This window comes from Magnolia sinica, chromosome 5, assembly GCF_029962835.1.
Source record: "Magnolia sinica isolate HGM2019 chromosome 5, MsV1, whole genome shotgun sequence".
In the NCBI taxonomy this organism is placed as follows: Eukaryota; Viridiplantae; Streptophyta; class Magnoliopsida; order Magnoliales; family Magnoliaceae; genus Magnolia; species Magnolia sinica.
Genome location: NC_080577.1, coordinates 114737568 through 114762012, shown reverse-complemented (window position 1 = coordinate 114762012; position 24445 = coordinate 114737568). Strand labels below are relative to the sequence as shown.

The 24445-nt window shown below is 41.9% G+C and overlaps 2 protein-coding genes across 4 annotated transcripts; both read left to right on the top strand.

The window, feature by feature from the left end:
• The first annotated feature begins 477 nt into the window (after positions 1–477).
• On the top strand, positions 478–6097 carry LOC131246848 (uncharacterized). Of its 2 annotated transcripts, none has more exons than XM_058247287.1 (2): positions 478–1440; positions 5384–6097. In XM_058247287.1, the coding sequence occupies exons 1-2, from the start codon at positions 1155–1157 to the stop codon at positions 5695–5697; spliced, it is 600 nt and encodes a 199-aa protein (XP_058103270.1). In that variant the 5' UTR covers positions 478–1154; the 3' UTR covers positions 5698–6097. The 2 variants fall into 2 exon arrangements, with proteins under 2 accessions (XP_058103270.1, XP_058103269.1); XM_058247286.1 differs by having other exon boundaries at positions 486–1440; positions 5321–6097.
• A 6718-nt stretch (positions 6098–12815) lies between these two features.
• On the top strand, positions 12816–23299 carry LOC131246847 (probable sucrose-phosphate synthase 3). 2 transcript variants are annotated; one of them, XM_058247283.1, is made up of 13 exons: positions 12816–13528; positions 14714–14946; positions 16244–16307; positions 16670–17368; positions 18199–18330; positions 18786–18917; positions 18995–19171; positions 19332–19385; positions 19470–19532; positions 19975–20559; positions 20861–21253; positions 22435–22562; positions 22899–23299. In XM_058247283.1, exons 1-13 carry the CDS (start codon positions 13250–13252, stop codon positions 23185–23187), a joined length of 3228 nt encoding a protein of 1075 aa, XP_058103266.1. In that variant the 5' UTR covers positions 12816–13249; the 3' UTR covers positions 23188–23299. The 2 variants fall into 2 exon arrangements, with proteins under 2 accessions (XP_058103266.1, XP_058103267.1); XM_058247284.1 differs by lacking the exons at positions 12816–13528; positions 16244–16307 and having other exon boundaries at positions 14832–14946.
• The last annotated feature ends 1146 nt before the right edge of the window (positions 23300–24445 follow it).

Below are 24445 nucleotides of genomic sequence, written 5' to 3'. Positions count from 1 at the left end.
ATCACGTATGATGGGTTCTCAAAAAAGTTTGTACGTAGTACGTACGAACTGATTCGTAGGTGAGCGTTTCCGTGTGTGTATATTTCTAACAGCTTAATGAGAGCGGTAATAAGTTCAAACAAAGCTGGCCTGACTGGTAAACAATGAACTTGGGGGCAAACCCAAGCTTAAGTAACTAAATTAATTGTCTTTAAATATAAGTCTCTTTCTCAGGTCCTGTCTTCACACGGTGAATGTTAAACTTAACTTTTGACAAAAACATCACTGAAATTACTTTAAAATTACAATTTTTTAGCACTTGAATTAAAATTTAAAACTTCATTTTCAAAATTTCAAAAGACACTTTGACTTTGGGGCCTTGGGCACATGCAAGCCGCCAAATGAACACCAATGATCTGTCACACGTGTGCCTTTCACCACGCGGGACTGCGTGTAGCTTCGAGTCTCTCTTTCGTAGAAAACGACACACTCGCCGCTGCAAATCCACGTCTCCTAGAACGCCGCCCCTGCAACAGAATCCCCGTCAAAAGAAAATCTGTTTTTTTTTGTCAAAAGTCTCTCTTATTTCTTTGTTTTTAGTTTTTACTGGCCCTCTGTCTTCCCGGACAAAAATTCTCAGTCATTGGGAACCGGATTTACTTTTGCCGTTTCCCCCCTCTCTCTGTCCTTTCGAATCCCAAGACCCCTTAAAAATCTCCATGTCCAGTAGATTTTTTGCTGTTCACGGACAACTGTGTTTTCTTTCTTCTTAACCCCTTTGGCTTTCCTCTTTTTCATTTTTCTTCGTTTGTAACTGTACTTTCTTTCTTTTCACCCCACCTATTCTCCATTCCTAGGAGATATGGAAGTGGGTTTTCTCTCTCTTTACACCGTGTTGCTGTAATTTTCAAATCCAAGACCCATCAATCTCCATTTCTTGAATTTCCTTTTATTTCTATATTACAGGAAAATGGATTTTCTTTCGTTTTCCACCATGGAAATGGTTTTTCTTATTAGACCCCTGTTGTTGTAACTTTCTAATCCATGGCCATTAATATCCATTTCTAGAAGATTTTTTTACATTCACAGGAAAGTGGGTTTTATTTATTTGTCAGTCCCTGTTGCTGTATTTTCTTTAAGAAAAGTCCATTTCTAGGATCCCCATTTTCTCAGAGATGATTCAGCTATTATTTCTGGTTCTTTTCGCTGAGGGTGTGGTGGCATTGCTTCTGATGGTGAAGATTGGTCCCTTGAGGGAGCTTATGGTCAGGGGCTTAGATCAGCTCAAGATAGGCAAGGGCCCAGCGACGGTGAAGACCCTGGCCTGCACGATGTCACTGATCTTTGCGTCGAGTGTCACCAGCATCTTGAAAATCCAGAACCGTGGGGTGAAGCTCGGGACGCTCACGCCTATGGATCAGGTCCTGTGGAGGACACATCTGCTCGAGGCTTCACTCATCGGTAGGATTGAATTCACAGCCATTTTCTTCCATTTTTCTTATTTATGTTGCCTTTATTTTGTTATTTCTGATTTGGGGTTTTACGATATCGATTTGAATTGCTCATGGTTAGGTTGTCCCATTTATTTTTAATTTACTTTTGCTTGAATGGATGGTTAGGGCTGCTCATTATCAGCGTTAGTACTAATGTCGAGAGTACTGCATATGGAAATTATGAAAAAAAAAAGAAGCATGTTATTGGATCTATTGATATATTGTGCTTGATCCTCGACCGGATGAATTGACAATATTAACCCAATTAGGAATGTGGCTTACCTTGGTTCATTGTGCTCGAAATCTGTTGCTTAGCCTATCGTGATGGGGTCCATGTCATGCGTGGGTAGATGATTCAGACTGCCCATCTGGTGGGACTCACAATTCATTTTCCATGGGTAAATTCGTGTACTAGATTGTCATATTATTGTAATTTTATAGTTGCCTGTTAGGAGGGCTACCAAAGGGATAGTTTGGATAATCTGACCATAAAGCCATGGGTGCTCTATCAAGGACGTCCGAGGGCGATGGAAATAAGCACTATGAAGTAAAACCTCAAATTATTACAGTACTCATTAGACCTTGTATCCATTTCATGTAATGATTTGATTTTGATGATATGGATAGTGTTTTTAATTATAGCCGACTGAAATGAGAAAGTAGATAATTATTGGATTGGAGACATGCACTGCAACTGCCGCTTTGATGCAACTTGAGTGTTGAATCAAGTAATATGGTGGGAAGAATCGAAGTTTTTGATGCCACAAGTGACTGACATTGAAGCCTTCACCTGCAATTCATTTTAATGCACTTGGGTGAATTATACTGGCATTCATGTGTTATTTATAGGTGTTAAAGGTGGTATGTGGATGCTAGTTTATTCTCACATTTGGACTGGGTTGAGCCTCATAAGAGGCAAAAACTCAGTTTGGTTTTCCCACTCCTCTCCTGCCACCTCTGGTGTTTTCTCTACAGCCCCATTGGTATATAGAACTAAAGAACGAAGCTGTGTAAATATGTATGACTTTGGAAAATAGTGGCTGAGTTACCTGAATTTCCTTGTTTGGTACCTAACCTGTGTATGTGGGGCCTGTGGTTGGTTTTTCTAAGCCGTTGATATGATGTCATGATGTATGAACCATGCCAAAAAATCTCTTTATTTAGTCATCTCCAATCTTTTCATTTGGTCATCTCCAATGTTTTAAATATCGACGATATCGGCTGATATTTCCCATGATATGTCTTGTATCCCACCCGTGCGATACAAAATGCACGGGTAGTGCTAATATATCCCACATGTTCGATTTGGTGAGCATTTTCAATTTTTGATCTATCTCTGTTTTTTTTTTTTTGGTTGAAATTATGTTAAATCAGTGTCAAATGGTTACACATGCATTGGTTCTTCATGTTTTGCATGAAAAATCATGGAGTTGGAGCTTTGATTTCGATATCCATTGGTTATTCATGTTCTCCATGCTTCTTTTTTTTCGAAATTTTCCTTCAACCAGCTTTCAATTGAGATTGATTTCAAAGTATTTGGGAGTATTTGATGAAATGATCATCAGATACACTATAATTTTTGGAATTTGAGTGTAGGTGGTCCGATTTGGGAAAAATTCAAAATTTCCCCAATTTCTCCCAAATTGCTTGCAATGTTATGCTCCAAACACAATTATACATTATTAATTAAGGTGGTTTGCTTAGAAAGTTGTTGATGTGATAATTATTTGATTTGGTTTATAACTTTATATATATGGATTGGCTTTTGATAAGTGATAATTAATAACTTTTTTTTAACATGCTTGAAAAATGAATAATCTTTTTAGGCATTTTTATATTTATATTTATATTTTGCTTTTTTCTTATTATTTATCATTTTTTTTCATATTTTAAAATTAAAAAAATAGAAGTATCGTGTAGCTCACACTATGCTATTTGCAATACACGCTATACGGTGTTGAACGCTACGCAACACGCCACTGCTATTTAAACCATGGTAATAATAACATTCATCATTTCATATATAAATTGCAGTATGAGTTCATCGATGAAACTATATTAATACAGAATGTATATATTGGAGTGACGCACATGATTCTATCCCTAGCTTGTCACACATTAGGGAGGAAGTAGTGTACTGCATACCCATTCACATACCATGTACGAAAGGAGCTGGCAATGCGATACAGGTAACCTTGGTCTTAGGATGGTAGGAGATGGACAAAGAAATGCATTCCAGAAAATTCTTGAATGGCCGAGTCAATGAATGCCTGCCTCTAATCTATTGAAGATGAAAAATGCAATATGGGCATTTGAGTGACATCCCGGGAGTGACATGTCACGGATCCTCAGGTTAATACTAGTAAGGATTCATGAAACCGCTCTCTTAGACAATCATAGTTACCAATACCGGTTAGAGGTGATGTGCATCACAGATATGCACGGCATCTATATACCAGCGTGTACCCCATGCAAGGAAGGACCATGGGCACCTGCTAGTCCTACGCTGAAGATTCAAAAAGTGTGTAAAAGTACATGTTGAAGAGTTCATTGGTAACATAAAGCTTATGTTGTCCATGACTGGGCAGAATCATTGGAAAATTATTTTGAATAATTTCAGATGATCAAGGAAGTCAAGGTACAATTTGCCATTTCAAAACTAAAGGGGGCAACCCTGAAATGGTGGAACTTGCCAATGACAGATTACAAGGCCTTTTTTTTTTTTGGTTGGGGGGTGGGGGGATTATAATCTGACGTCGGCATGTGATCTAGCAGGATCAGGAATGCAGCAGGTAACTCATTACTAAAGAGGGCTCAAAAGAAGCATTCAAAACAGGATGATGGAGGTCCAACCATAAACTATGAATGAAGCCTATTAGATTGTGATGCAAGTGCAGGAGAAGCACATATGGATGGCAACTGATTCCTCTAATGGCTGAGAGTCTCAGGTCTTATGAATTGTTTGAGCGATATTCATATTAACGAATTGAAGAAAGCCATAGTAGTGAAGATGGGGCAATGTGCAAGATTCTTTTTTATGTTTGGGCAGTTTGGATCCAAGGTTACCTAGACTACTGGTAACTTTTCTTGGGTACGTTGTATGCTAGGGGTAGGGTCATGTTGGTTTGCTCCAGTACAAGCACTAAGCAGATGCAATATAGTTCTATTTAAGAATTGAAATTGTGATTTATGTATGAAATGGTGAATGTTATTACATATCCTGAATGCATAGTATTATACTATATGCATTCTATCTCATAAATTAAAAGCATAAATTTCTAGATTCTATGAATAATTCTCTGTGACAACTTAATCAACACCAAGACTAGATTTCTTATTCTCCTCCTCCTCCTCCTCCTCCTCCTCCCTCTCCTTCTTCTCCTTCTTCTCCTCCTCCCTCCTCCTCCTTCTCCTCCTCCTCCTCCTTCTCTCCTCCTCCTCCTTTAAATAAATTTCGGATGAACAGAAAAATTAAGGGGTTTGTCAATTTAGATAACGTTGTCTGGATCTCATGTTCTCATTCTTTTCTATTTAGGGGGGAATTACTGGTCCCAGTCATGCAGGACGTTTATATTGTCTTGAGATGTCCTAGTGCATGCAGAGGTTTGGTAAAATACACACGTGATCTGATGTGTCCCTCCTTGGATAGGGTGTCCCATAAATCTCCCATATTGGAAGTTCCTAGCCATCCAATCTCAGACTGCACTCCCTCCCCCCCCCACCCCCCCACATTGACTTTAGGCGCTTCAACATCCCATATACAGGAGCAGAAGAGTTCCTCTTATTTAAAACACAAATATCTAGGTCGACATTAATGTGTCAGCACATTTTCCATTTTGGTCTTGCAGGCTATTCTCTCTTTCTCGGATTCACCATTGACCGCTTGCACCTCTATCTCCGGAAACTGACAGGTCTGAGGATGTCAGTCAGAGCGTCCAAGCAGGAAATCGAAAAGCTTCGGAAAGAGCATCTCCATCTCAAAGAGAAGGAAGAGAGAGCTTCCAACGATGCAAAGCTGCTACAGGAAGAAGTCTCCAGCATAAAAGAGAAGCTGCAGAAACTAAAAGTGGAAGCTGAAGAGAAGGAGAAACAGGTGGCATCTGCAGAAGCCCACGTTGTTGCCCTTCAGAAACAATCCGAGGATCTCCTCCTTGAGTATGACCGCCTGTTGGAGGACAACCAAATTCTTCAGAGCCAAGCTCTTGGATTTCAGGACTTGAGGTAGCCCATCTTAAGAGTAATTTGGGAACTACAATTGCTGGATTGAGTGTCAATCAAGAAAAGAAGAACTGGGTTTCTTTTGGGTCGATCAGATGTCCCACCGATCAGATCGGATTTGGCTATGGGAACTGGAAATTTTCATGTAGATGAGCCGAAAGTTGGAAACAAAACACTTGTTCTCCAAGCGGCATTTCGAAAAATCTTGTAATTCCTAAGAATCTAGGAAGATTTTCTCATCTACCCTTTGCAGTGTGTTTTTGTTTTCATTTGGTTCCATGGAACAGAGCTGATTTTGAATTACAGTGGAAGAAGATACCTGAGATAGGAGAGGGAAATGAGGATTATTAAATGGTCTTTACTTTTAACATGTTGTCTTGAAAAGGTGCAAGAAAATTGTCAGTGAATGATGGCTTGGTTTGTTTCCAGTTCTTGTGGCATATGAATAGTTTAAAATTGGATGGATAGATTTGTATTTTTTATTTTTTGGTGTGTGCATTGGGTAGCCCAGCCTATTGGATCAACGGTCTAGATCACTGAACGATGAGCCCTGCTCTTATAAGTTCACCTTCGGTTGGTTATCAGTCATGGCACTTGCACATGCATCTCTCATATTTTTGTGGCGGAATTTGAGGGTTATTCGATGCGTTATAAAGTGAATGGTTATCACTATGGGCCACTTTAGTAGGGGGTTTTGGCTCCGTTGATATGATGGGCCACAAGTAAACGGGGTGAACCCAAGTTCAGCAGAATCTCGAGCTTGGTGGGTCCTTTCCTTCACACGAGAATGTAGCTGTCGGCTGTGCATGCAGAAGCGTCTTCTTACTTGGATACATGATTTTATCTGTTGCAATGGAATTCACAACCAAATGTGTCTCTGTTCCAACCACGCTTTAAGTCTCCCTACATAGGATAGGCTGGTTCGCTTGAGGAGAATATTTTCTATGGTCAGACCCGAATTATGTTGTGCATGAACAGGCTCCATAAAATCCGGCAGAATAATGAGCTAGAGATATTCAACCAAGGGATAGGAACTATATTAAAGAAAGTGACTAAGCATGTACTTCATTTTTTTTTTCCTTCCCTTTTCGAATAAATATTTAAGTTACATCAAATCATCAAGTTACTATGTAATGTGCAGCTATGCAAGATAACGCGAGTAGCACATGGACATTTTTACTTGATTAGTTTTTCCATAGGGAGAACTTGAACATTCAAAGGATAAGGAAAAACATTTTAGATGAAGTTGAGGATATTTTGGAAATTAAAAATTATGACTAGCCATTGGAGGTTCACCCACTACACGGCAAAAAGCGAGTATTTGCATTTAAGCCATTTGGATACCACCAAAAAAGTTAATTTTTCTACTTACAACAGTAGATAAGTGACTTATTTTAAATAAGTTTGGTTTATGATTAGTTATAAGTAACTTTTTTTTACTTAAAAGTACTTAATCACTTCAGTTAATTTTTTTAGCTTTTCTGCTATTCATAAGTTGTTGAAGAGAGGCAAGAGAGATGAAAGAGAGGAGAAGTTGGTAAGTATGTTGTTTGCCAAACATGCTTATTTTCTTAATAAGTATAAACTAAGATGAGCTACTTGTGGAATAAGTAGCTTATCTTAAGCAACTTAAGATTCAAACAGGCCCTAAAAGTAGAAGAAAAAAACAGGAAAAACTGGAGTTGTCGCATTACCTGAGACATTCATAATAGAAACCAGAGAACAAAAGAGTTTTGTTGAACTAATAACATGGCTTCTTGACTGAGTATGAGTCAACTCGGATGGGTCGCATTCGGCTTTGACAAGTTGGCAGTCCATGACTAATGCGCTACTGGTCCTGTTTGGTTGCCACTCATAATGAGTTCATGTCATTTTTTTACAGTAATCATGTATTAGAGATTGAAATGATTAAAATTTCTGATAACCCATAACTAAAATAAGATGAAATTAAGTTGCTAAAAATGGCTTAAATTGATGGCCATAAATTAGATTTTAAGATCAATTTCAAGCCATGCTATATCAAGGGGCTTGTGATTCTAGATGGTTTAGATCTTGCATGGCTAGGCTTGTCCAAGGGGTGGCCCTGCTTCGGACCATGCTTGAACCTGTCATATATGGCCCAATCACTTCTCGGGCTGGGCCTAGTATTAGGTTATTTTAGCCAAGCCCCACTTGGTATGTATGTGTTCTATTCAACAAACATGCAAGTCCAGTCTGATTAAGGGATGCATTAGGTCAGGCCCTGTTTGGGTATGGCCTCAGGGTTTGGGCCTTAGCATCAAGATAAGGCCTAGCCCATATGTGGCCATGGCCATCCCTGGCTTGTTTGGCACATGACCTGACCATGGTATTTAAGGAACTGGTAACATGTGGACATATCCATCAAATGTGCCACCCCCATTATCCTAGGGCCCAAAAATCAGCTCAGGTGGGTTATAAGTAGGGGTGTACATCGAGTCGAACCGGGTCGAGCTGGCCTCAGCTTGACTCAACTCAGCCACTAGCTGACCTCAGCTCGAACTCGGCTTGGTCCTCGAGCCTGATTGGCCAGCTCGGCTCGGTTCGGTCAGTAGCTTGGGCCAATTCGAGCCAAGTTCGAGCCAATATCGAGCCAAGTTTGCCATTGCAGCATTTTCACGAATACCTGGACTGCACCTTCAAAACTCACTATATTTGAGATAGCGGCTATGGTTTTATAGGTATTTTATCAAACACCTTCTAAGCAACATAAAAATCAAGAAAAAAAGGGCATCGGCTACATATACATACATTCCTTGCCACCAGCCACACTTCTTTGAGTCATTTCATCAAAGTAACCGAGTCATTGAATTGGTTCGATCCAAGTTCAATTCGAGCTGGGTTCGATTTGAGTTGAGTCGAGCTGGGGCCAGCTTGAACTCGGCTCAAACTCATTTTCGAGCTCAAAAAATCAGCTTGACTCGGCTTGAACTCAACTTCAAATCGAGTCGGATTGAGCTTTTTCGAGTCAAGTCGAGTGAGCGAACTGAGCTAGCTCAGTTCGTGTACACCCCTAGTCATAAGGGAGCGGAACTTTTGAGGCAAGACAAAAATCAAGCTGTACTGCATCTCAGCATCTCACCTTGTTCCCTTTGTTGTGGCCCACTAGAGTTTTTGATGGAGCTGATTTTTGAGCACCATAGATAATTTGAGGGAATGCATCTGATGTACAGGTTGGATGTGATATATACACCACATAGGCCCCACATTACACTTAAGTAATTCCATAATTAGGCCATTAGTGGCTAAGTAGACAGTGGTACAAATTCAATGAACTGTTATTGCGTGGAATTAAAACAAAAAATCCAAAGCATGCTTACGATCTTGTTCGGATGTCAGTATTTGAGAAAATTTACCTTACCAAAAAACACAACATGATCTATTATTAAACTTCCTCTTAACATCTCCTCTCATTTTTTTTTTTCTACACATGCACACACCACCAGACACTCACGCCGTAGTGGGATTTCACCACCTATGGATACTTGAACCCTTGACCGGGTGTTGAAACTCCCGAGAGTCTACGACCGGAGCAAGAGTAAGGATCCTACGTTATGAACAATTGGAATAGATGACTTAGAACTCTATTACAACAAATGAGAACTGTGCATTTTCTTAGCCATTGATTGGATTGCTAGAATTATCCAATTAAAAGAGATGGACAACCAATTTGTTAGCCTAACGTGATGGATGGTCCAAATCACTAATTGAACCCTATCTAGTGTAATAAATGTGGGCCATCCTTTCTTTCCACCAGTCATTGATCAGAACCTTTTTTTTTTTTCAAATGGATCGGCAACCAAAGGCATGATGTACATTTATCAAGTAAAGCTAGCCAAAGGTTATATAAGATCTTGACTCCTCCCATGGTCTGCCAACATTTTGAAAATGGTGGTGACTCATCCTTACCTCACATGGGGCATTCATGTAGTGCATCCAGACCATCCAAATAGTGGGACACATTACAGATGGGGCATATCTCTAAAACCACACTAATCAAGCGATCCGATCCATCAAATAGACTGCCATCGGAAAAAATAGTGTTGAATCTAAAATAGTGACTGATCAAAATCAAATGGGTTACTACCTATCTCACTGTATATTTTTGTTTATACATAATCCACCATTAGGTCCATGATTTGAACGGTCTGGATTGCTTGTCCAACTATTGTATATGCATGTTTGAAGAGTCACCACCATGTATCAAGCAGCTCCAAAGATGAATGGTAGAGGTCAAAAGACCTAAATGTATCATTGTCTGATGTGCGTCCCCTATTTTTTGTCTCCAACAAGGCCCATGGGCCCCACGTCATGGATCATGCAATTCCAACCAATACAACCATTGGTTTGCATGTGAAAATGGCATCACCCATCAGACAAAAGAGCCAAAGGGATATTGATTGGTTGATGGTGGTTACACAAGGAAGGATGATGGTTTGCCACCACATACATAAGCATCAAAGGAGGGAGGGGATTTCGTTTTGCCTCTGTCGCGATTTTGATTCCAGCGTATATCGCCAACCACTGGGGCCCACATGCTATGTGGTCTCACAATCGGAGCCGTCCATTTTGTGAATCCGTTCCACTATAGGAAAATTTCTCTGAAGAAATGATTTTGACCATCAATCTCTGTAGATGAATCTAGAACAATAAAAAGAATTATTTTCAATGGCTGGATTTAGACTCATCAGTGAAGCTTGAATATTGGGAAATTTCTTACTTGTAGTAGTAAAGGAAATACGGACGGTTCAGATAACCTTACCATCTTAACATGTGGACCCTGGTGGGCCGAGATATTTCGGCCAAATGAACTGAGCGTGAGCGTGAGTGATTTCTTTCTTTCTTGAGCTAGATAACAATGTGCGTTCGTCACGAGATAATTTGTGGTGTCAATAATCCAGATACACGTGGCAATGTGGCATCGATGCAGTGAATCCACGCTGTTGATATTGTCGGAACAACTATGGATGGTTTAAAACATAAAAGATAGGACGATATTAACCGTATAGTTGGTAGCAATCAAAATGGACGGTTAAAAAATTGTCAATCTTCCAGACTCAATTCGGGCAGAAATCGATGGTTCATATCATTGGATCAATTAGATTCTGAGATTTTACGGCCCACCGCTAATTTAACGGTCTAGATGATGGGCACGTATGCGTGCTTGCATTCTTTGGATTGCCATGGTAATTTTTGTGGCAAACGCGTATTGAAGTCTTAACCTTCTTTATATTTTTTTAAAAACAAAGGCCAACCAAAGATCATGTGCCATACCGCTTAGGATCAATGGGAAAATGGATGGTCTGGATCAAACTATAGGTGTGGCCAAAATAATGAATAGATCAGCCTTATTTTCAAGATGGGTGATCTTTATGGTGGGGCCTATCATTTTGATGGTTCTGATTTGCTACGCAAATGCCAAGTTGGTGGGAAAGATGGTAAATTTTCAAACGTTGCATGGAAGTGATCTACTCTCTTTGGGGGCATGATCGATTATATGTGCGGTCGGGATTTGAACCGTTTGGATTACGGACACCGTAGTCTTATTTATACAAACTGAAAACGAGCTGAGTTCTACACCACATTAGACCCTCCAAAATGTAACTTTTACAAGTGGGGCCCACTGCTTAGTGATCAGGGCTGTTGATCCAGTGGCCTCCAAAGTGGGCGTCCTCCCGTACATCATCCTGAGTGGAAGACCGGAGCATTAAATGGATAACCATCTATTTATAAAGCTTTAACTCACAATGCCTTTGTGTGGGGCCCACTGTGATGTGTGCATAACATCCAATCCGTACATCACGTGCGTCCCCTCATTTTCACTTTGGCCATTAATGAATCAGGTCCATCCAAAAGTCAGGTGGGCGACACCATAGGGAGCAGTTGGGATGGAAACGCCCACCATTAAGAGCCTTTCAAATTGTGTGGTGCTCACCTTGTTTTGTATATGCCATCCAATCCATACATAAGATGGAACCCACCAAGGGGCATGGTCACCTCAAAAATTATGCTATTCCAAAATTCAGGACGGCCACATTACCCAATTATAGAGCCATAAGTAATGATTTTGCATGGTGTGGCCCACCTAAGTTTTGGAGTGGACTCATCTTTTGAAATCCAAGGTGAACACGAGGGTTGGTACATGATGGACGGATTAGATATCATGAACACATCAAAGTGGGCCCCACAAACCGATTTGTAGGCAAAGCACAACCTCCAATGCTTTGCAGAGGATCCGATCAAAGGGTCCAGATTGTTCCATCATGTATAACTGCTGTGGGTTCCACTTTAAACAGCCCCACTTGTGCCTATTCCAATGTGGAGTGGCGATAAAATGAGATAATTTCAAAATATCGCGATAAATGGCTTGCGCGGAAGGAAAGCGGTCAGATCGCATAGAGAAGCGGGCACCCTTGAAAAGCGAAAAAATCAACTAACAACCTGGCACGTGTAAGCATCAGACTGACGTTAGGCTGAGACGGACCGGAAACCTATACAACACCTGTTCTGGCACCGCGCAAAACGCCCAACCTTGTGGAGCCTACCATGTTGTATATGGAAAATCCATTCCGTCCATCAGGTTCTGTTTCTGATTTAGGACCTGGAATAAATAAAATCAGAGATATCCATAATAAAAGCGGGCCACACCACAGGAAACGATAGAGATGGGATTCAATCCATACGTTTTTGTGTGGGGTCACCATGGATTATATTTTTAATCAAAACCGTTAATCGGATGTAACTCACGAGGATGAATTGTAAATAAAAACATCAGTATGATCAACGCACTACGCGAACAGAGATTCTAGGAGCAGTTTTACATTATTCCCATAAATGTAGCGTAAGAGAGCTTTTTATCGATCTGATAATCTGTATATACGATTAAAATGTCTCTCACCTGTTGGACGGAGTAGATTTACATATAATTCAATGTGGGCCCCACATAGCTTGGCTGTTTTACGAGCTGTGTAAAACACTCCTCAGACGCGTGTGGTGTAGATGGCCCCACCTCATGCCACGTGGACGATCTGAACCAGCTCCCCTACCCTTCTCAACCTCTCTCTCTCTCTCAGTCTCCACCACCTTCCTTCGTAGAAGCACCTCTCTCTCTCTCTCTCGTTGTGCAGAAATCTCTCAAAGGAAATCCCATGCAACCCTCATCCATGCAACTCTCTCTGTTATTCATGGAAAGAAATGAATTAGAAGAATCCCTCCTCTAACAAACTCCTGTTTTTAGAATCATAGCTTTTGTAAGACTCTCTCTCACAGTTTTCTTGTCATTTTCACAAAACCCATATAAGAACCCGTAAGGAAATCTCTCTCTCTCTCTCTCTCTCTCTCTCTCTCTCTCTCTACATAATCTTTCTCTTTTTAAACAAAACCCATAAAAGATATTCTCTCACTTAAGAAAACCTTCCAAATCCAAATCCTCATTATATATATAGTATAGAGAAACTCCGTCTCTCTTTGTTTGTAAACATCTATATATATAAATATATACATCTATTAATCAATAGAGCGACGCTATTCATATCTCGGCAATGGCTGGGAATGAATGGATCAATGGCTACTTGGAGGCGATCCTGGACAGTGGGGCGGCTGCGATCGATGATCAAAGTCCGTCGCCTGTCAATCTTCGGGAGAGGGGCCATTTCAATCCGACCAAGTACTTCGTCGAGGAGGTAGTGACGGGCGTCGATGAGACCGACCTCCATCGGACCTGGATCCAGGTCGTCGCCACTCGCAACACCCAAGAGCGCAGTAGCCGCCTCGAGAACATGTGCTGGCGCATTTGGCACCTGGCCCGCCGAAAGAAGCAGGTTTTGATTTATTTTATTTTTTAAATACAATTTTCTTTTCTTTGTTAGTTGTATGAAAACAGAGAATTCTGATTTTGTTGTGATTCCTAATTTACATTTCTTTCACATCTTTCTATTCTAATGTGTGTATGATGTATTGTACATTTTATTGTGGTATAGGAAAATTTCCAAAATTCGGTTTTGTTGATCCATGGCACTGGTTTGTTGCGTCCCACCGTGGATTGATCATGCCCAAAAAGTTCCCTTGATAGGACAATTGCAGCCCTTCGATTTCTGGCCTACAAATAGACGGCTGTAAAGGGGAATTCCATAACGGTCCACTTTCAACTTAAAAATGTTCAAAGATTTGTTGGCTAGGATCTTCCAATCTGTGAGATTTTGGGGGCAAGGTCCATTCACACTGGGAGACTACACAACGGCGACCTGTATTGCCAAATCATGGGCCCCACTTGGCAAAATTGAGAACCTAGATATACGGTGCGAAGTGCCAGGATGCATATCCTATAGCTCCTTTTTTTATCAATGAAAGCTCCTTTTTTTTATCAATGAAAGATGGTTGATTTCTTTCAAATTGTAGCGATCTTGATTTTCTGATTACATTTGTTTATTGGGCGGTTGTAGGGCAACACAAATTTTGGATGGTAATTAGGAAAAGAAATGATATTTTTTTAATGGATAGATTTTTAGCATTTTGAGCTCAATTCGAAAGAAAGATGGTCGGTCAATTTGTTAGTATTCATGGAGAGAGAGCACAACAGTATCACAATTAAAATCAATATCAGAAAATGGGTTTTATTTTATTAGGCTGCATTTCGCTCATGGCATTTCCGAATTGGAAAAAAGCAGTTTGTGATTTCTGAATTCGTACTCTTTAGTAGAATTTTCAAATATTACAAAATGGGGCTCTTTTAGGCTGTGTTGTAAAGAAAGATCTTTCTTTCTTCTTTTTTTTTTGGTGATTTTTTGAGATTCTACTGAGAGTAGAAACAAATTGTTTTTCTCGTAGCCAAACCAAACGCATCCCCAAACAAAATTTGTAGGCATTGTTTGAAATTCCATAGATTTGAAGCATGATTGAGCAATGTGCAATACAGTTCGAAAAATAATTTATGAGTGAATACACTGTTTTTTTCTAAAAAGCAACTGATTCCAATCTCAAAACAACGCATGTGGCCAAACGAGCAGCTGGAATGGGAAGATTTTCAACGAATGGCAAACCGGAGGCTGGAGCGGGAGCAAGGTCGGAGGGATGCGACTGAGGACATGTCGGAGGACTTATCGGAAGGGGAGAAGGGGGACACGTTGGGGGAGTTGACATTGAGCGAGACCCCAAGGCAAAAGTTTCAAAGGAACCTCTCCGGTCTCGAGGTGTGGTCTGACGATAACAAGGGGAAGAAACTCTATATCGTCCTCATCAGGTTTGTTCCTCTCGAATAAGCTGTGACGTCGGAGTGTCAATTATATGTGTTTCACCTATCTATCGATTTGAATTTGAATTATTTAGCCCGTGTTTGGGTGCACAGATGAAATTGAATTCTGAATATCCAGTTCAATCAAGACGAAATGACAAATTGTGATTAGGGGCCTGCTCATCTCCGTTTCTAATTATTGCAATTCGATTCAACACAGCATCCAAACACAACATTAGTATGTGAAATGAGAAATGCTCCAGTGATCTCGGAGAGTACTATAAGTTTCCTTGGACAGTACGATCAATAGATCTGAATTGACCATTAGATACAAAACATATCTCATAGGCTACCATGCAAAAATCACACCCATCCGATGATCCAGTTTATCCCTGATCTGGACTCACTTTTATAGCCATCCCGTTTTTAAGCCATGGATGGGATGGTTATGAATTCTGATTGCCTAACAAAATTGATTCTTTAAAATCACAAGAATCCATGATGGGCCGTAATATATGGATGGAACAAATTGTTGATTGGACATATTTACTTTTTGTAATTGGTCTTAACAGTCCATATTAAAGCCCACTGATCAAATGGTTGATATTTGTGAAATTATATGATGTTTGCATGATAGCCCATGAAACGTGTGCTGGACCTAATAAAAAGTCAAGATCAATGGATTGGACTATGTCCCCAATGCAACGACGAACACTATAGCATACCTCTTCTATTAGAATCTGCATCCGTTGTCTCCAACAACTGAATGTGGATGGTGATAACGATACTGATTCAAATACAAAAAGGATCGGATTAATCCTTCTAAGTTTTTTTTTTTTTTTTTTTGGGAAGAAGATCAACAGAAATTTGTAACTTCTAAGTTTCCATCGAGGACTCCTTCATGGATGGGTCTCCTTTGGTGTCATCTGTGGATATCCTCACAGATGGAGAAGACTAACCGGACATACAACACAGGCCGCATTTGGATGCTTTATCGGAGTTAATTGCGATAATTTATTCAATACAGAGGAAATTTCCAAATTGTCATTACTGTCATTAGTGTGTCCGATAAAGGCTAAGATCTGCAACTATGTTATTTTCAAGTTGGAGTTGAATGGAATGCAATCACAATTTAAGGGCTGGTTTCCTCCTTATGAATATTAGGGTGATTGTGTTTTGGTCATTTCCTCTCTATTGAACTAATTCTCGCAATTTGGTTTGATAATGCATCCAAACACGGCCTTATATTGTGAGCATTGTTACATGAATATGGCCAATTCACTGATGATTCCACTTCATTTACCAGCTTGCATGGTCTAGTCCGCGGAGAAAACATGGAGCTGGGCTGCGATTCTGATACTGGCGGTCAGGTGGCTTTTCTATATCCTGCTATGCTAAATAGGAATGGTCACAGACACCAACAAGTCATGTGACATCGAAGCGATAGGAAAGGTGGGCCTCACCAGAAAGATCAACCTGGCACAAGACCTGGGCTATTGGCTGATTAGACCCATATGGAAAGGGTGGAGGGTTTAAATCAGACCTGCCAACAATCTGGTCCATTGCACCTGCCTGATGAGTGGACCAGACTGATTCTACACCAGGTGATCTTCATCATGGGGCCACCTTTCACATGACTTGGATGTCATCCATATATGATGTGTTGGTATGTGTGATATGGGTGTGCTGGTATCGGCTCGCATGTGATGGGCCTATTTGGTACAATTTTCAGGTGAAATATGTGGTTGAACTTTCTCGAGCACTCGCCATGATGCCGGGGGTCTACAGGGTAGACCTTTTCACTCGCCAGGTATCATCGCCCGACGTCGACTGGAGTTATGGAGAGCCCACGGAGATGCTAACCTCAGGTTCATATGATGGTGATGGTAATGATGTTGGAGAGAGCAGCGGGGCCTACATCATACGCATACCATGTGGCCCTAGAGATAAATACCTCCATAAGGAATTGCTGTGGCCCTACATTCAAGAGTTCGTAGACGGAGCTCTGGCCCACATACTTAACATGTCCCGGGTGTTGGGCGAACAGATTGGTGGGGGCCAGCCCGTTTGGCCCTACGTGATTCATGGTCATTATGCTGACGCGGGCGACAGTGCGGCCCTCCTTTCAGGCGCGCTCAATGTCCCGATGGTTCTTACGGGCCACTCGCTTGGGAGGAACAAGTTGGAGCAGCTTCTTAAGCAAGGACGTCAGTCGAAGGAGGATATCAATACAACTTACAAGATAATGAGGCGTATAGAAGCTGAAGAGCTCTCTTTGGATGCTGCGGAACTTGTCATCACAAGCACTAAGCAAGAGATCGATGAACAGTGGGGATTGTATGATGGATTCGACGTCAAGCTCGAGAAGGTGTTGAGGGCCCGGGCCAGACGTGGAGTTAACTGCCATGGGCGGTACATGCCAAGGATGGTGGTAAGTGCAATTTCAAGCAGTGTTTCTAGCTTGATATGGTGGGTTTTTTTTTTTTTTTTGGAGTTATATCTTCATCGAACAGAGGAAACATATAGGTATGATTGGGTGGTGTTATAGGAGTGGAGTCCATGTTTGGTGGTCAATACTGTTGACCAGGCAGGTCCCACAGTGACAGTGGCCCGAAGATCTCGTCAATGGGATAATCATAACCCTTCCATTGATAGCCTGCAAAGAGATGGTTAATACAAGAAATACAGCAATGGTCCACATTCAACCAAAAAAAGGCCAATGATTAGGTAGGTAGCCTTGTTTTCCATTTAAGGAGATTTTTGGTGCCCATCAGTCCATGGTGGGGCCCATCAGATCAGAGGTCCAATAGAACCATGTCTGCTTGTCCTAACTACAAACCGAATACATGTTGATAGGCCAGAAAGCATATTCATATTGGTGTTTCAATCATATAGAGGAAACTGGCCTGTTAGAATTTGTACCAGTGGGCCCCCATTGGTTTATCAATCCACATTGGTGGGATGATGGGCTCCATGCCAAATGGGACTTGCCTGGAAAAGCTCCATGTTTGAAAAATCATCACGATTCAATCGCTGGCTTCTTTTTCTGGTGAAGGTGGACTGGTGTTGTATATTTTACTTAACCATCATTCCAAGCAGAAGATCAAAGGGTAGGATTGCTCCATTGGACATCTCTCAAGCATGGTCCACTAAAATCATTGGTCTAGATCACTGAATCCTGGGCCCAGTTCAAATTCATTCAAACATTGATAGCCGCTGGAAGTGGCCATCATCCTAATGCATGTCACATGATATTTACAGGTTATCCCTCCTGGAATGGACTTCAGCAGTGTTGTCATTCAGGAGGACACAGTTGAAGCTGAAGGAGAGCTCGCAACACTCGTCGGTACTGATGGGAGTTCTCCGAGGGCGGTCCCACCCATATGGTCTGAGGTAAGTGGCCCATTTTGACAACCACCTTAAATGTGCCCATTATCCATGTTTACAAGAGGTAGTGTATGATGATCGATCGAAAGAAATATAGTGGTTCCTTCATCAGACGGTCCTAGCCATCTGATAGAAATGGACATCACGACTAATGCTTTGGACTCATGGGGTTCCAATTGGACAAATAGGATTACTCGGTGGGAGAGATTTATGGATCATCTCCCGTCCCACCAAGAGACACACTATAATAATGACCTGGATCATGAAAAGGTGGGGCGTACATGTGCAATTGCCCACAATTAATGGATGGACTGTTAGGATCATCCAATGAGGGAGTATCTTCTCAAGCCACTTCACATCCACCTTGGTATGCATCATTATGATGATTGGGGTTACCAAATGGTGGGCCCCACATGCACAAGATCACATGTTTCCTTGCTAAATGAATCATTATCCTGCAGGTGATGCGGTTCCTCACGAACCCCCACAAGCCAATGATCTTGGCCTTGTCACGTCCAGACCCAAAAAAGAACATCACCACGCTCTTGAAAGCCTTTGGCGAATGCCGTCCATTACGAGAGCTTGCAAATCTTGTGAGGACATTGCTATGGTAATTCAGCATCATATTAAGCAATGGTTTTGCTTATATTGATCTAATGCATATACGCAGGTATTGATAATGGGAAATAGGGACGACATCGAGGAAATGTCGGCGGGAAATGCCAATGTCCTCACGACAGTTTTAAAGATGATTGATAAGTATGACTTATATGGGCAGGTGGCCTACCCGAAGCATCATAAGCAATCCGATGTCCCGGATATCTACCGCCTTGCCGCGAAAATGAAGGTTTGTATAAATCCCATTTTCTATCTAACTTGATTTTTTGAATTAGAATGATATACACCTTATATTTGTTAATCCACACACCCTTTTTTCTACTTATGGTGGACCATTGAAAAGGGATGGTTTAGATTTTTCAAGTTTTAATCGATAAAAATTATGGCAGGGAGTCTTCATCAATCCGGCTTTGGTCGAGCCTTTTGGCCTTACATTAATCGAGGTTAGTTTTGATTGTAATATCCAATTCTCAATATACTCTTTTGTTCAACACATGAAAATCTCTAATTGTTGGGAAACAATACAGGCGGCTGCACATGGTCTTCCAATGGTGGCTACTAAGAATGGCGGGCCAGTCGACATCCATCGGGTAAAAACTAGCCTATATCTCATTTATATTCAGCCTATGATGCTCTACCAAACAGAACCTTTTTTTCCTGGATATCCAGATTGTTCACCTTGTGGGCCCCATCGTGGATGGGCCATGCCCCAAAAGTCACCTCCGTAGAATGATGTTAAGTACTTAAGATGGGACCTATGATGTAGGACTTTTTTTTTTTTTTGGTTTGGGTTGCTTTTTTGGAGATCCAGCACTGTTCATCCAGTGGTCCACATTGTGGATGGGCAATTACCCAATGTCTCCTCCATAGAACAATGCTAAGTTCTTAACGTGGGGCCCACCAGATGAAAGTTTACGAAAGGTGGCCCTCTTTACGTTTGGCCAGGCATTGTCTATTAATTGCAAATATATGGTTGACTCTGTTCCAATGGCTGTGATGATATTTTTTGTTATGGCTTTCGGATGATTCTAGGCACTGAACAATGGGTTGCTAGTGGACCCACATGATTATAAGGCCATCGCGGACGCACTACTGAACCTAGTCGCGGAGAAGAACCTATGGCTTGACTGCCGGAAGAATGGATGGCGGAATATACACCTATTCTCATGGCCGGAGCATTGCCGGACGTATCTGACGAGGGTGGCTGCATGCAGGATGAGGCACCCACAGTGGCAGACAGACACGCCGCTGGAAGACATGGCTGCAGAGGAGTCATTAGGAGATTCGCTCAAGGACGTCCAAGACACGTCTCTCAGGCTTTCTGTTGACGGTGAGAAATGTTCACTAAACGGATCGTTGGAGAAAAATCCCACTGAATTACAGAAGGTGGCTGCAGGAAAGGACGATCCCGAGCTCCAAGATCAGGTGAATTGGATACTGAACAAGATAAAGAAGCCGGTGGTGGACGTGCAGGAGGCGGATCCCACAAAGAAACAGCTCGAGAATGCGGTTAATACATCTAGTAAGTATCCAATGCTGAGGCGAAGACGGAGGCTGTTTGTGATTGCTGTGGACTGCTACAACAATGACGGGTATCCCGACAGGAAGATACTACAGGTAAGAATTTATAATAGGGTAATGATCGGTGATTTCATTTATACCACAATGGGACACTTGGACACTCGATCGATCTGGACTGCCCATTAGATCTAGCATACGTTTCATGGGCTACGATGCCAGAGAGAGAGAGGGAGGGAGCTGACCATTTTAACCATCCAATCGATGGCCTATAAGACGATCTATTTCCAAAGAATCAGTTTTCTGGACAGTCGGAATGAATCTTATTCATGGCTTGCAAAATGGTTATTATTATAGCAGCCTTTATTATACTTCTTTTCTTTCTTTTCTTTTTTTTCAGGTCATACAGGAGACATTCAAGGCCGTTCGATCAGACTCTCAAATATCTAGATTTTCAGGATTTGCACTATCGACAGCAATGCCTGTCTCTGAGGTGCTTGAATTTTTGAAATCCGGAAAGATCCAACCAGCGGACTTTGATGCTTTGATCTGTAGTAGTGGAAGTGAGGTGTATTACCCAGGTAGTTATCAGTGCATGGATGATGGAGGGAAGCTGTGCCCGGACCCGGACTACACATCTCATATTGATTATCGGTGGGGATGCGATGGCCTTAAAAGGACCATCGAGAAGTTAATGAGCTCACAGGATGCTAAAGGTTCGGGTCTGATTCAAGAAGATGTGAAATCAAGCAATGCACACTGTGTTTCTTACATGGTCAAGGCTTCCACCAAGGTATGGCCTTTTTTCAGCTCAGCAACTTTACAGGTGGGACGCACCTTTTAGGTGATCCATGCCGTTCATCTGGTGGCCCATTATATATTGTACGTGCCCAAATGACCATCCGAATCAGCTAATCAGAGTTCTGCAGACATTGACACTCAGCTAGAGAAGTTTCAATAGTCTCATATAAGGAGGTTTCTCATACATAAATGTCAATGTGTTCAATGTGTATCGCATCCAAACCTGTCCAAAAGGTGGGCCACACCACAAAGAACACCTAACAGGAAAGTTAGGCAAAGCCACTCAAATGGTGGGATAGTAAAATGCAATGGGCAACCATACAATTGGTCCAAGGTGCACAAGTGGCCCACATTATCAGTGGATTGGCCTGATTTGTGTTAGATGATCTTCATGGTGGGCCGCCCAACGCGTCGGATAGGTTGGATGTCACAACCACATGACACAGGCAATTGTGCACTGGATGCAACTTGGTTTTTTGTGAGACTTCTATAAGTGAGACTTTTGTGGCATGGATTGTAGGGCTGAAAGTCGGCCAGGATAGGTCAGGGTGGTTCCTATATCTCAATCCTAACCCAACTCAACCCAACCTCGGGTTGGGAATTCTCAACCCAAGCCCAACCCAAGCGGGCTTGGTCAGGTGGATACATGCTAATATTTTCATTATTACATTAGTTTATTATATTTTCAATATACATCTTATTTTTTGTATGTATGATTTTATTAATTATATATGTAGTTATTTATCATAAAGAACTCTACCGTATCTTGTTAGCTTGAGTCATCGGAAATAACGTGGACCAATGAAACCCGTGATCTGCACTCAATTTTAATTTATAAATAACTTGTAAATATCGATCTGGTTCGGGTTGGGTCGGGCAACCCAAGACCTCAACCTGAGCCCAACCCAAGTTTTATCGGGTTGGTGTTTGTATAGCCCAAGCCTGAGACCGAACCCAATACATCATGCCTGAGCCCAACCAAATATCAGGTCAGGTCCGTCGGGTTGAACCCACCCGACTTTCAGCCCTAATGGAGTGTACATGATGGGACCTACAAGATGAACTGTCTGGATTAGAGGGTGATCAGCCTAGCATTGTATACTTTTTACTCACGGAGAATTTACTGGTTTTGGTTTTGTCTGATGTTGGGGTTGGGGTGGCCCACTCATTCAGGCAAAGAGAGTGGATGATCTGAGGCAAAAGCTAAGAATGCGGGGACTCCGCTGCCATCTGATGTATTGCAGGAACTCCTCGCGGATGCAAATCATTCCACTCCTCGCATCTCGATCACAAGCTCTCAGGTATGGACTTTCAGATCAACAGCAATTAATACTCTCCATGACGCATGGACTAAAACGAAATTCAACATGCCACGTGTATGGTCAACGGGCCGTTGATATGCTGGACCATCATGTGGATGTATCGTAACTAAAAAAATCAAGGTGATTGGACTGCAGCAGCCATCTGATCCAGACCATTCATGTGGTGGGCCTCCACACTAGAGTAGACAATTGATCAAATACTATCTAGTGGTCTATATTCAACTGGATTGGTCGGCCGAGATTTGTCTTTCACCAATCTACTGTGGGCCCCACCAAATCAAAACGGATTAATCTCTTCTCATGATCATTAATTAGGTACCTGTTTGTTCGGTGGGGATTGAACGTGGCGAACATGTTCGTGATCCTGGGTGAGACGGGCGACACGGATTATGAAGAGCTGATATCGGGGTCCCACAAGACGGTGATAATGAAAGGGGCGGTGGAGAAAGGTTCTGAGGAGCTGCTGCGGACGGCTGGGAGCTACCAGAAGGATGATATCGTACCTGGGGAGAGCCCGCTCAGAGCCTACGCTAGCAAACCGACAGCTGCAGAGATCTCAAATGCACTGAAGGCTGTCTTTAGATCTCATTCTGGAATGCGGTAATGCGAGTTTCAGATAATCGATGATGCTAGTGTAAGTCTTTCATCTTTTATATATATATTACTGTGAGCTAGACGCGTATGATCTGTTCCGGTAGAATGCGAATCAGTGTCCACGAAGAAAATCATTACTCTCATATAATTACATAATTATGATCGACGTGTAAAAAATCTAGTCTTACTTTGTGGAATGGACGGTCTATGATTTCTTTTGCTGTAGTGTAATTCTTGTGGGTAAAAGATCACTGAACGTTGCTGAATGTTTCTTTCTTCTGGAGTGTAATTCCTTTGAAAAATTGCATCTAGTTTATTGTAATTGACTGAAACTGGCTATGGTTATTCTGTTTGACTCGGTGAGTCGACTCGAAACTCGACCGAGTTAACTTGAGGTGGTGTGATTTTTGAGCCATGACTCATTCGGGTCTTCACAAGATTCATCGAGTCAACTCAAAAACTTATCCGACTCACTTAAGCCCGGTCTGCTGTCGGATCGGAAGAGCCAACCTCAGTTATGAAAATGAGGTTCTACCATTCGGAGTGGGGCCTGCGTCCAGGAAGGGGCGCTGGAGGGCCCACCATGATGTACGGGTTTTATCCATGCTGTCTTTCCATTTTTCTAGATTATTTTAAGGTGTGATGTCAAAAAATGAGGCAAATTCAAAGCTCAAGTGGACCACACCACAGTAAGCTGACCGTTGAAACCTTCCTAGGGGCTACCTTGATGTTTATTTTCCATCCAGCCTGTTTATATGGTCATATAGAATTGGATGAAGGGAAAAACACAACTATCATCTCGATCCAAAACATCTGCAGCCCCCAAGAAGTTTTTTATGGTGGGCGTTCAATACCCACTGTGTGGTCCACTTGAGCCTTAGATCCACATCATTTTTGTGTTCATACCCTAAAATGATATGGAAAAATGGATGGACGGCGTGGATAAAGCCCATACATCACGGTAAGGATTCACGGGGGAACTCAACATCCAAGGGGACTGGTTTTCATAGCGGTCCTCTATGGTTACTGGTGGTGTGGCCGGCAGGTGGACAAGCTTAACCAACGGTCCAGATTCTGCGGGGTAGGATTTTCCCATTGTAAATATTTTGGTGGCAGCGGCAAGTAAACCACTCATGATGAGTCCGACCGGATGGTCCATCTGGATTACAGAAGGATCGTGGCCACTGACCCACACAGATGGTCCACACATTTATCTTGAATGCTGACGACCAGAGACCGTTAAACCATCAATCATCATGATCCTCTTG

Coding starts and splice junctions, on each gene's coding strand:
- LOC131246848 (XM_058247286.1), top strand. CDS start 1,155: ATGATTCAGCTATTATTTCTGGTTCTTTTCGCTGAGGGTGTGGTGGCA. Junction 1,441..5,320: donor GCTCGAGGCTTCACTCATCG/GTAGGATTGAAT, acceptor TTGGTCTTGCAG/GCTATTCTCTCTTTCTCGGA.
- LOC131246847 (XM_058247283.1), top strand. CDS start 13,250: ATGGCTGGGAATGAATGGATCAATGGCTACTTGGAGGCGATCCTGGAC. Junction 19,386..19,469: donor TTGGCCTTACATTAATCGAG/GTTAGTTTTGAT, acceptor GAAACAATACAG/GCGGCTGCACATGGTCTTCC. Junction 22,563..22,898: donor TCTCGATCACAAGCTCTCAG/GTATGGACTTTC, acceptor ATCATTAATTAG/GTACCTGTTTGTTCGGTGGG.